General features: G+C 42.0%; 1 protein-coding gene across 2 annotated transcripts in view; it reads right to left on the bottom strand.

Annotated features, from left to right (window-relative positions):
• Positions 1-13,029, bottom strand: part of usp43b (ubiquitin specific peptidase 43b) — a 59,633-nt gene that overhangs the window by 16,245 nt on the left and 30,359 nt on the right. For both annotated transcript variants that reach the window (XM_076752853.1, XM_076752852.1), the window contains exons 5-7: positions 9,198-9,333; positions 8,715-8,859; positions 2,007-2,169 (exon numbers count right to left, since the gene is read on the bottom strand). In XM_076752853.1, coding sequence (XP_076608968.1) covers positions 2,007-2,169; positions 8,715-8,859; positions 9,198-9,333 — 444 coding nt within the window. The remainder of the gene's footprint in view (positions 1-2,006; positions 2,170-8,714; positions 8,860-9,197; positions 9,334-13,029) is intronic.

A 13,029-nucleotide genomic window follows, 5' to 3' on the forward strand; every position in this document is an offset into this window, starting at 1 on the left:
CAATAGCTCGACTCATCCAGTCCACATTAACCCTGACTGGTTCACATGTCTACTTAGCCTATTGTGATGTAAATAATCATTTATTAACATTATCAGCAGGAATTCTCATTACAGCACATCTATGGAAGGACAGAGAGATAATAAGGAGTGAAACTAGCCGATGAGGAGAGGGACAATCATCCTTCTGAAAAGATAGATCACATGATACATTAATCATAACACACATTTAATTGAGGGCTGCCCTCTATTGTATGCTTGTGATTTATTAGTGTGAGACCATGTGAGCTTGTGTGTGTACAAGGAAACAAAGACACACACACACACACACACAGCGAATGAGGATGGGTGCTATAAAACTGTAGATTAGACAGTCAGAATAGAAGGCTAACAAATTAAAAGTAAGCTTTGTTGCATCTTGTAAAGGCAATATTTTTTTTTCGATTCTTGCATTTAAACAAAGCAGTAGAAATCAAACTGAGTCATACAGTTTTCCCATTACATCATACAGAAATACCACGGAGATTCTCAAAGTAAATTAGGATGGATTACTGTTCAGGATGGTAACCATTAACATTCTGTGGTGGCTGAGGAGCAACAGCTGCAGCCAGCACGACATGGAAAGAGACAATATCCACAGCAAAATGAGAGGGAAAATGACTTAACTCTGTGGAGCGAGGGGGAAAAAAGCCATTCTTTTTGCTGGTTTGGTTTGTGACAAATGGACATAGCGTGCTAAATGCAAAGGCCTTTACTTTGCGTTAGCTCTAGCTCCTCATACCCACAGCGAGTGTTTCAATTACCTCAACCTACAAATGAATACAAAATTGTTAACTTCCACGAGCAGCAATGCAAAAACAGTGAACATTTGGGCACCACACACGAAATGTGAAACTTTCTTAAATCCTATCTACTGCTATCGATTGGTTTCACAGTTTTAACAAACAGACCAAACCGTGAGTTTTCACACTTCGCTGATTTTCAGAAATGCAACTGTGATGCTCTTCTACAGACAACCAGAGCGAGAAACAAGTATGTGACTCCAATGTCATTTACTTGGCACAGACAAGTCCTCCAGCTGTCAGGGAATGAGAGTGAGATGGGTGGGTGGTCTGATCAACGATGGTGAGGCGTTTGAAGGAGAAACCCAGACACGGATGGGATTGGACTTTGCCACAGCTGTGTTGGCAAGCTCACCTATATTGATCTCTCTGGACTCTGTCAGGGAGACAAATGTCTGATCTCTATATCGTGCCAGATGCAAGATTCCTCTGCTGATTGATTTTGAAACTCATCTCATAGTGAGATGTGTGTCCTTTAATGTGACCTTGACATTCAGAGCATGGCTAGATGTAATGTGGACTGAGCTGCATGTAGAGCTACTGAGAAGCTGTTAACAGTGAAACCAACAAAAACAAAAATAAAAAAATAATGACGGACAACCAAGTCAGAAAAGGCGAAAACCCCGTAAAAGGGTTTGCAACATGCATAAGACTACATACATGATATAATGGTAACAGGCTAAGGCAAAAGCTGCATATCCCAGGCAAAAATCCTGGCATCATCATCACCAGCTGATGAATAAAGGAGACACAGTAGAGCAGTGTAATCCCTGTTTGGCTGCAGATGCTTGATTGTTATCTTCCCAAAACCAAATAAAGAGCAGGACAGAGCTGCTAATGCTAGCTTACACTCACACATTGGCTACCACAGGGTGGATGTTACAGTCCTGAACAGGTATTTTTCAAACATAACCTCTAGTTAGCTGATGACATGCCCCATGGATTTGGATAATGCTTAGTTACTACTGTAGGTAATAACTTGGTTAGTCAGGCGTGCTAACGTTAGCAATTTTTGTTAGAGCAGGCACACAGTTGAATCTTTTCCCTACAATTTTGCTCTTTCTTTTTTTTAGTTTTTGTAAAAGCAAAAAGACAACACCCTCTAGACTCTCGAGATACTGAGCATTTTATCTTATTAGAGCCCCATGAACACCACCATATAATTACCGAACAGCGTGTTGGCCTGCCCCTCCAGCATTGCACACCAACAGCAGAATCTTGACAGGGACGCCTTGGTTGAGGAACTCTGACGACAAAGTCCCCGATGAAGGTAACCTCTGACCCTCAGGACCAGTGGAGTACGGGGACGATGGGAGGCTGTGATGGTAACCTGGCAGAGGAGGAAGGACACGGGAGAAAGTCAGAGCGAGGGTGTGAGGGCAAAGAGGATAGAGGTAGTAAAATGAGTCACAGAAGAGGACAGTTTCTTGATAAATCCTGCTGATGCTGATCATTTCACGCTCTTTTGGTAAACAGCTTACTTTCAGAGATGTTCCACTGATAGCTGACAGCATGAAGTGCACGATATTTCTCTCCTTGAAAGGAAGATGAACTTTTCTCATGCACTGAAAACTCGATCATTGAACTTAACACCTCTCACGAGGAGCGAGGAGGAGAACTGAGATATATAAAGTGGCAAGACAGCAGCTTTCTATTTGGGGAACAGTGATTCATAGGGGAGAACAGATGGACCAATGGCTGCCTGCACTCTCAGCAGGAGGTATTATCTGATGCAGCTTCTGCTCCACATCCTGTCCTGGTGGGGTGCCAAGCAGCACCACTTCTCTTCCGTTCCCCTCGTCTCTCAGAGGAGTGTGACTGACTGAGTGAAAAGCTGAGATTACAAGTTCCTTGTGAAACGTGACGTAAGCAGAGCTGCGCTCCGGTCGCACAGCTGACAGACCTCTGGGCTTAGCATGCAGGTCAGCCCCTCAGAAGTTCACGGTGATAAATCACATGGTAAATTACACTCGCAGACACAGGTATTGATTGACCATGGTGGCTGTGCCTTCTCCAAATGTTTCATTAAATACTGCTGTTTACACCTGAAGCATGATTTGTCACTGACAAAGCAAATGCCACCGCTGAGCATCCTGTTAGTGGGACCCTTTCAAAGTAACAAGCCTCTGTGTTGGCACCAACCTCCTCCTACAGAAATAATTGGGGTGTGAGGACGTTAAGCTGTGCGCCGTATGAAGGGCGAGACCTATTCAAAACTAATCAAAGTCTACATTTAAGCCACCAGAGCTTTAACATTGAAACCTCTGATTGCAGTGTCTTGACCCTGAGAATGAGAGTAATAAGTATGCACAGCTTTTCATTTATTAATGTCGCTCTAATCAAGCAAGTGATAAAACTTGCTTAAATCATGTGCTGCAATTTACATGAGTAGTGACCTCTGACAGCCGTGGGGATGATTAATGGGGAAAAGATTCTCCCTTTAAATGCCCACTGAAACATGTTCATGAAACAGCAGTGAAATGCAGAGGTCACCTCTTGGCCCATCCCGCTAAGATTTATACAGCGATGCCGTGGAGCAGACCACCCCTCGTCTCTCATTAAATCATCTTTTATGGCTCACTGTCAAAAACCGTACTGTTTCTAGACAGTTTTTCAAGGCTTCCCTTGTGATTTTTTTTTTTTTTTACCTTGTTTACGAGATGAATAATGGTGGAAGTATGAGATGTGTGTGTGCTTGTGTTTCCACTTGTGTAGATGTGCTTTAACACTGTCTGTCCACAGCTATGTCTTAAAAGCAGTGCCGTAAAAAGGCATGTGAAAATGTTTAATGCACAAAACCTAGGAAAAGTTAACTTAATTTAGCCTGCCGGTTGATTTTATCTCTAATTATCAAAAAGCCTCTAACTAATTCTAAGAAACCGCAGGAGCCTGTGAAGTCATCGTTCCTCTGCGCTCTCAGGCTTCTTTCATTGTCAAACAGACACACGGGATGAGCCAGACTAAACACAGGCTATGTGAAAGCCCGTAATTAAACACCTCTGCCCCTACAGGGATCGACTTTACCCACAGCTACAGTGCAACTACCCTCCAATCCCATTAGCTGTCTGCACAGTCACATTCAAGGTCTTTCAACAAAAACAGTGGTTAGACAGATACATGCACATGTTTTTTAGACGGAAGCTTATTTTGATTTTCTAATGCAGACTTGTTTTTTTTTTTAAATTTTACACAATACATAACTTACTAAAAAACCCCCCCCAAAAAACAGTTTACAGACTGAGATGCATGTTGCGCCTTTGCCAAAGGAAAGATGAGTGAGATGCGTGTTTGATATGTGATTTAAGGTAGAAAAAAAATAGCTACCACTAGTTTATGGTTATTTTTCCTTTGTGGGACTGAGTAAACATATGTCATTCATATGTAATCTCCTCTCCAAAATTACTTAATTGTCACATTTAATTGTTTTCCTGTTTGAATGGAGCAATGGAGCCCCTGAGGGTTGGTTGGATTTATGATACATGTGGCAAATGTGTCATGCACAAACTGGCGGCGTGTGGCAGGCTGATAAAGAAAGCAAACTCTGCTAATAATATTGTAATACTGCCAGTTATCTGATTTGAGCTAAATCTCTTGTTAAACAAGACTATGAGTCTGTAGGCGAGAGACTCTGCAGGGCTGTCACAGTGGTGCTAAATGCTAATGTCAGCATGTTAACATATAATGGCAATGCTAACATGCAGGTGTTAATAATGTTTACCAAGTTCACATCTTATTTCAGCATGTTAGCATGCCAACATTAGCTGATCAGAAGTAAACACAAAGTACAGCTGAGGCCGATGGGCCGATCATTACTTTTGCAGGTTTAAACTAAAGTATCGGACAATTTGTGACTTGATAATGTGATAGAAACAGGTGAAAGTTAAGGGGTCACCAAAGTCATTTCAATTCATCCTGAGGGGAACATGGATGCGTGAAAATTTTTCTGCCATTAGAGCATTCAAAGTTTGACTGACTGACTGTGAGTCTACCTAAATTACTGCGACACATTGATCAGATTTTGTATATCAGCTGGACCTGAAATATCCTGATTATTTAGAAGCTAAAATGGCCAAAACACTAATACCTTGACAGGTGGAACAAGGGCCACTGGCATGATACAGTACTGTAGCAGCAATAGATGAAACTCCTCATGGCAGGAACGTGCAGAGTGGGAGAGCTCAAGTCACTTGACCTTGTGGTGGTCTCTGCTGTTAATCATGTAAAATTGTTATTGTTGTCTGCAAAAAATAAGCAAAACCCAAACTCCAGTATGAGGGATGATCTCATTTTACTGAAAACTGGGCAGTGAATGAAGAGGAGGAAGAACCTGTTCTCTGTTTGTAACAGAGATAAAAGAATGTGAAATGGATACTTGACTGTGGAAGCCAATTATGTGCTTCCAAATATTCTTTGGCAGGTGATCCTACATTCAAGTCTCGTCTTTGGCACTCCACACAGTGTTATTGTGCTTATTCATTTCTGCACCATCCATTTCCAAACAGAAAAGGCTTCTTTCTCACATGAAACTTGTGAACAACACTTTAAGATTTTATACATTAATTATTTTTAAAGTGAACTTCGATTAATGGTTGCCAGGTGGTATGCACATGAAAATGCTGCAATCACTCAGTACAGCAGGTCGGGTCAAACTTTCTATTTCTTCACATATTGAAGCAGCTCTGTTCTGGATTTAAAGATTTTGGAGGGTGGTGTCTTTTTCCTCAGCCTTTCCAAAACAAACACACAAGAGCATAGAGAGAGAAATTTGGGAGGCCGTGGCTCAGGAGGTAGAGCGGAGACCACCAATCAGAAAGTCAGAGGTTCGATCCCTGGCTCCTGCAACATTAACTAATTGGAATTCCACTGTGCATGTCGAATTGTCCTTGGTAGGGCAAGGTACTGAACCCAAAAATGCTCATGATGCTGTGTCATCAGCGTGTGTGTGAGTGGGTGGATGTCAAGCAACTTTGAGTGTTCAAAGCGCTACATAAGTGCAGTCCATTTAACAAATAAGGAATGAATTAATCAGTGTTTTTGTCTGCTCTAACATAAGCTGCAGTTGTTAACATGCCTGGCTAATTAGCTTACTAGTTACTGCTACTAAACATTGCTTCCAGAGCAGAGGAGTACACCATTAACTAGAGCTAATTCCATTGTTTTGTGGGTTTACGGCAACCAGACGTCCCAGTTTGTTTGTTTCTAATGACCTTCTTTCATAAAGAACCCAACAACACAACAGCAACATGCTGCCTTCATGCTGTTGAAAGGTGCCTTCGGTAGGTGTGCTAAGGGCTGAAATAACTGTCCCCTACACTGATGAAAGCGCCTATGGTGTGTGTGTAAGTACATACATGCGTGCCTGCATGAACATGGGTAAAAAAAATATGGTCTCACTAATGTCTAGTTTTAACAGTAGGACTAGCCTATAGCTCTACAGTTTAATAGAAGAACGATGTTTCTTTATTTACATGTCTTCTTCATAGATCATCAGCCAGTAAGGATGCTGATGACAGGTAACTTTAGCCTCAGGCTTTCAGCATGGTGTCATGTACGTGGCCATTAAGTGCATATCCGAGACCACTTCATAGGGTTCTCATTTTGAAATGCATCAGCTGAAAAATCCATTCAGCATTTTAATCAAATACACGGAGCTAGTGTTGGCTTAATTAGCAACCCAGCCAGGCTAATAAATCCTCTGACAAACAGTTGACATTTTCAGCCTGATGTTGGCTAGACATGAGAGATCTGCTCGTCTGCCTCTGTTTGAAATCAAGCACCTATTGTTTCAAGGATTCCGATGGTAAATCTACCATCATTATAACCTGAACATGTGCTGTGTGAGAAATGAACCAATGGGTGTAGCAACACAAAAGTTACCAATAACCAGTAACAAGACATGCTAGGTTGATCGTTTGCAGCCAACATTTTTCTGACCCCGCACGACCTTGTCAGACAGCCAGCGCTGGGGAATGAATGAAATGATGATTTCAGTGGGTAGACGAGAGGTGATACGTGCAGTGGTGAGAATGTGATGTAAGAGATTAATTTTAAGTACAGCAGGGAGGTTGGGAGTCAGAGTGGGAAGGTCACCTCATCATTAGTTTGCCTCTGGCGAGATCCAAGGGTATTTAATTTTTTCATTCATAGCAGACACTGAACTGCTCTTTACTGAATGCGTCACGCTTTCTCTAACAGTGCGTGAAAACCTTGAAATATACTGAATGCTGGTGAGACTCAATCAATCAAGTGTGTTACGAATAACAAGGAAGCACACTGGTGAAGCATAATAAAAAAGGGTTACGCTAAGATTTCACTCCACGAGATGTGTTGGCTCTGCATTTGTCAAGCAATCAGGGAGCTGCTTTCTCTAAACTCCGTACTTAACATGAGGCGTAATTTAATGCTGAAGGACATAATCCACATTGATGACCATTCTTTAACGTTACCACTGCACATGAAAATGCTTAGCTTACCAGACTCAGCTTTAATGAGACCCCTGATGAGTTTGTTATTCTATCTCATATCGAACCCACAAGACTCAGATTTTAACTTTCATTTAAACATTTATGGACAATTGATTACGGGTGTCTCAGGGATCAGACCGTTTAGATTTAGTAATTACAGGAGGGACATAAAGATCCCATTTTAATGGCTTCAGACACGCTAAAAGCATTACAGATCATTGTTGTGAGTGGATAGAAAAAATGTAATAAAAGGTGCATTTTATACATCAATAGGATCTTGTAATGGCACCGTTTACTCACATGCTATTTTGATTTTATAGCTTTGATTAATCACAGTGAGGCAGAAAATACTTATGGGCTGTAGTTGAGTAAAAAAAAAATAAATTAAGTAACTCAATATTTCATTTATGTACATACATAATTTAAGAGAGCCTGGTGGGATATACATCAATCGGGAAATGCTCTTTTCAATGACGTATCAAAACAAGCTCATGCTGCCTTTTTGGTATCGCATCACTTTGGCTTTGCTCATTCTTTTGTCTGAAGAAAGTTACATAAGAAAACTAAATAATAGAGATGGAGGAAGTCATATGAAGTGGTGCAATGCTTTAGTGGATAAGTGTTGCACATGTTTGACTTCATCGAGTGAATAGATGTTGCATGAGCACATTTCCTAAACGTCACTGTTCCTTTGAAGATGACAATATATTATATGTATTCTCTCAGGACAAACATATCAGTGTGAAAGACAGGACGATCTGCAAAGCACAGAGAAGTGTTGAGTGATGATGAAGAGTTTCCATATCAACCCCTGCAGGCTGAGCCACAAAGAGCCCAGAGGGTTTAGTCTGTGCCAGCATGCAGACTGTCAGGGGGGCCTCCTTTTAGGCAGCACTGCTCTGTGTGGCCACTGAACTACATAAATTGAAGCGCACTAAAAGTCACATTTTTCAGGTACAACAGCAGCAATGACACAGTGCTGGGACTACACTTACAGCCCTGTGAGACAGGACAACAGAGCAGAGCCTATTTGTTTGCACCGCAGAGCGAGAAACAAGGAGATGCTTTGCACTGAAGTACCTCTGGGCACACATTTCACATCACCAGTTGAAAATCAGATGAAATGAAGACATAATTCATGGAGCTCTGTATTAACTTATATACTTCTTAATGTGCTCCCCAATGGCCCCTTGCAGTAAGGTGCACTCCCTGAGGGTTTCATTAAGCAAAGCACATTAATAACATTAGTTTGTTTGTTTTCAGATCTGTGTGCACACCCACAATACAGCAGGGAAAAATATTAATCTAATACCACAAACTGCTTATACTGAAGGACATCCTGTGTTATGTTGTATCTAAAAATAGAGCGTTACACTCTGACTTTACTTCCCGCCTTCAGTCATGCAGCTACCTGAGATCCGTGCAGAGCCTCCTCTGATGTAGAGGGGTGGAGCCTGGAAGGCGTAGATAATATCATTCTCAGCTATGCTGGTCAGATCCTCTTCATCAAAGAAGGAGCGCTGGAAGCCTGTGGAGTAAACCTCTGTCAGGATCACCTGAGGAAAGGCAAATGTACAAACACATACACGTTAGTTTCCTTATCACAGTGCCATTACATATCTTATAATGCCGTGTGAGGGAACTCTGAACCCACTCGATGGAACGCTAACCTTTGCACTATTATTCCCCTTAATCTCAGGTCCAGCTGAATGCAACAGTAAATTTAAGCCAATGGCATGCAAGGAAAGGTCACAAATAGGACCCACAAATCGCTGTAATCACACTTGTGTGGCAGCAAAGGTGAGCTGTGCTGCTCTGTTACAGAAATTTATAGTTTGCAAGAGGAAAATCTAAGAGACCACACTACTTAGTATTTAGTCCTGCCTTATGTTACCTGGTCTGGGGAAAGCTTCCCCTCATCAGCCACCATCCTCCTCAGGCAGGCCACGGAGCCAAACAGAGGCACAGCCAGCCCGACCCGCAGGTACCTCTGTCCTTTGGTGCTGAACACCAGAATCACACACAGCGGCCTGCCACAGATGAAGACACACAATCAGGAATGGTGGGAAACAGAGCGGCCTCTATTTTGATTTCTGTGCCATTCCTAACGGCAGCCCCTGCTACGGACAGGAAGGGACAAAAGAAGACTGTCATGAATAAATCAATGCATTTTAGCATTAATAATAGATCATTAGGACTTAGTTTTATGTGTGCCAAATAATGGAATCTCTATTGCATTTTTAAAAACGGGGAGCACTCGGCTCTGACCTCTCCAGAGGCAGCGCTGACATGAGCAGGGTGCTGGGACATAATGGCTTCTTTGAATAACAGCACACTGAGGAGATGGAGAGGAATCCTATCAGGTACCTGTGGGAGTGTGGCTGCAGCTCGTGACATAAGAAGACACGGCCAAGAGATATTATATGGAGAAGCTGATTTTTGTGTTTTATGTTACTCAAAATAGTAAAAACAATGAAGAGAGATTTATTGATCCATCACAGGGATACTTAGGTGTCACAGCAGCAGAGGGAAGCACAAGAACTTCTGTAGAAAGAACTCTTTTATTTTTAATTTATCTTGGGGAATAAAGTGAGAACATTTTCCCCTTAAAGATAAAAATAAAAGGCAAAGTCACATCACACAAAAACAGAAACGTCCAACCCAGAAAAATGTGCATGAAGTAATTCTGTTTGTGAGTTCTTGATGGTCACACAATGAGGCTCTGAGTGATGCGGAGTGATGGCAGAGGATGTCACGGCGCACAGGTGAGTGCAGAGGACATCCAGCAGCGGGACAGATGACTGTTCACAGTCTGCAGCACAAACTCAGGATAACCTCCACTCTGCAGCCAAGGAGGCTGATCTGCACGCTCACAATGTGTGCACTTGAATACACACTCAAGGTCTACGAAGGTCTGCCACATGTCAGCGAATCCACCTCCAGACTGCTTCAGTTTTAGTAGCACGCACCCTAAATCAAAGATGTATGTTTTTGAACGACCTCAGGTGGGGGCTCCCAACCTTTTTTGCACTGTGGGCCATTTTTCTACTAACTATATCACTGCAGACCTGCTGACCAGCCGACCAGGGATCAGAATCGCTGAGTGTAATAGCTCTATAAACTACAGTGAAAGGGTTTTGACCAGTAGTTCACGTGCTAAGTTCTGATTCAGGCTTAATCTCACTCTCTATTTATCCCCCAAACACATGAGTAAGGCTTCACTCAGTGTCAGAAAGTGACCAAAAAGAGCAGACGAAGGAGTGGGTAACATGAACAAAACTCCACCGTCACCTTATTTGCTCTGTATTTCATTGTACTTACTTACTAAATAAAAAATATACAGATAGACCTCTCAGGAACATTAGTGGCTTCACACAGATTTCATGTGCTACAGCTGGATGCTAAATGGTGGTGATGGACTGGTTATCCGCATACAGATGACTTGTAATTGAATTGTAAATCAGTATATTGTTTTGGGGGAATGATGACAAAAAAATGCAGCACATACTGCACCAGTTTAAGGTAATAACCACGTAAACAGCCTGTAATGGTCCCTGCGGTTATACACTTATTACTCTGCTGTATTTGTTGCCAAATCATGCTTCCTCATGGTCCAGTAGCAAATGTTCATAGGCGCGGTACAGGTCTACAGCCTCGGGGTTGGGAACCTCTGATTTATAGGACCTAAAGGGTTTATTTTCTTCAAGCATATCAGAAATGTATTTTGGCCCTGAGCCACGAAATGATTTAGAAGCTAGCAACACGTCTTTGAAGTTCTGTAACTAACTGGACGCCAGTTTAAAGATTTAACAACATGAGTTATCTCCAAAACTCAACTGGTTCTTGTTAGGCTCACGTAGTATTGTTAAATCTGTATATGTGGAAACTGCTGGACCGACTTGTTTACTTCTGTTCCGCTGATTCCGGTGGGGAACAGGAAACTTCAAAAGAGCACAGTCAAACAGGCTCCGGTAATTGGCAGCACTAATCAAGCCACGGCTCAAGGAGGTATCCCCAATTTATGCTAATTACATTTTTCATACCAGAATGGACAAAAGAGAACAGTGAAACTGCTAAACCCTCTGCAGGGGGACTGGATTGTACCCTCACTGAAGGCTTTTATTTCAGCGCTATATTTGAGACAATGATTACCATTTTCCTGACTTTTTTTGCTTCCATCTCATGAAATAACTTTAAAATGATTTCTAATGGTGACTCCTGTAAATAGCAACATTGCCTATAGATATTTACAGCCCTAATGTGTTACTCAGCTACGAATTTGATTAGTGGCTGCAACCACTGAGCTTGAATATTCAGGCTCTACAGTGTAGTGTAAACAAAATCATCCAACATGCAAAGAGCACATGATCGCCATGGGACAGAGCCCAGTGTTTGGACTGCTGGGCCCAGAAACTGTTTGGTAACAAACAGTATGTGTTTATGGCTTACAGACATGACTTGGCTGGGAGTGAGCTGAACTCTTCACACAGAGAAATGCATTAAAAAAATGCTTCAAAAGGCAACCCATCTGTTTTCCCCTCTGTTTATCCCTTCAGAAGTGTTTTCTCTCACCCTATCTGCCACGCAGTTAAAAGAAAGGATGGTAACTAAATACTCTTGATTTGGCTCACTGTCAGAGCAAAGTTCTTAAAAATAATTTCCCAAATTAGAGAGGATGCTGGCTGAACTTGTGCGAACTCCTTCAAAGGCTCGAAACTAAACAGAAGGAAATAACTAGAGAGAAGAAACCTTGGCACACCTTAAAATAGTGATCAACACACCTCTATGTGTCAGTCATCAAAGAGTCGAGTTTAGCTTTCAGGGACTGTGCTGAGTTAAAGCTGCATTTTAGCCCAAAAATGTTTAGGCTTAGGATAGACATGGTAGTAAACCACTGATGATCACCTTCATGTGTTCAATATGGACCTTTACAATGGCTAAATTAACCATAAACTACTCCTAACAGCCCACCTCCACAGGATGAGAGAGGAGAGGATGCGAGTTGTGGGAGACAAAACATCTGGTTTAGTTTCTACAGCATGAGCAGGAGCACAGGCAAGTCCAGAAACAAGCACTGTAAGGATGTTATGAGTATCTAAGTAAAAGCCAGTGTTTAGACTACTAAACAAAAGCCACAAGTTTGCATGTGTGTGTGTTTGAGAAACAGACGACCACATAATTAAAGTCAGAGAGGTGCCGGCCGGCGCAAAAAAAGAGTGAGTGGGGTCTCCCCGCTTGAAAATGTCAGGATTTCCTGAACTGGCCCTGTTGACCTGTCATGGAGGCTGAGTGGCTGTTGTGATGTGAAGTTGAATACGACATTGTTCCTTGATGTTGCGAGGGTTTTCCACCAGCTTTTCCTTTTTGAGACCAGCCCTACTACTTCACAATTACTTATGTTCCTACTGTATGTGGTGCGTAAACAAAGCTGGGTGTTGTCCAGCCTGTTTTCTTACTTTTTTGATTGCCTCAAGATTATAAAGTTAGTTTGACATGTTTCTTTCTTGCAGAGAGTTAGATGATACTGATCGATACTGCTCTCATGCCTGTGTGGTAAACATGAAACTACAGCCAGCAGCTGGTTAACTTAACTATGCAAAGGTAACACAATACACTCACCAGCACCTCTAAAACTCAGTGAACATGTCATATGTTGTTTGTTTAATCCCAACAAAAGTGTAAAAATGTCAATTACAGGGTGTTTCATGTCAGACTATTTCTTGGCA

This window comes from Chaetodon auriga, chromosome 16 (assembly GCF_051107435.1).
Source record: "Chaetodon auriga isolate fChaAug3 chromosome 16, fChaAug3.hap1, whole genome shotgun sequence".
NCBI lineage: Eukaryota > Metazoa > Chordata > Actinopteri > Chaetodontiformes > Chaetodontidae > Chaetodon > Chaetodon auriga.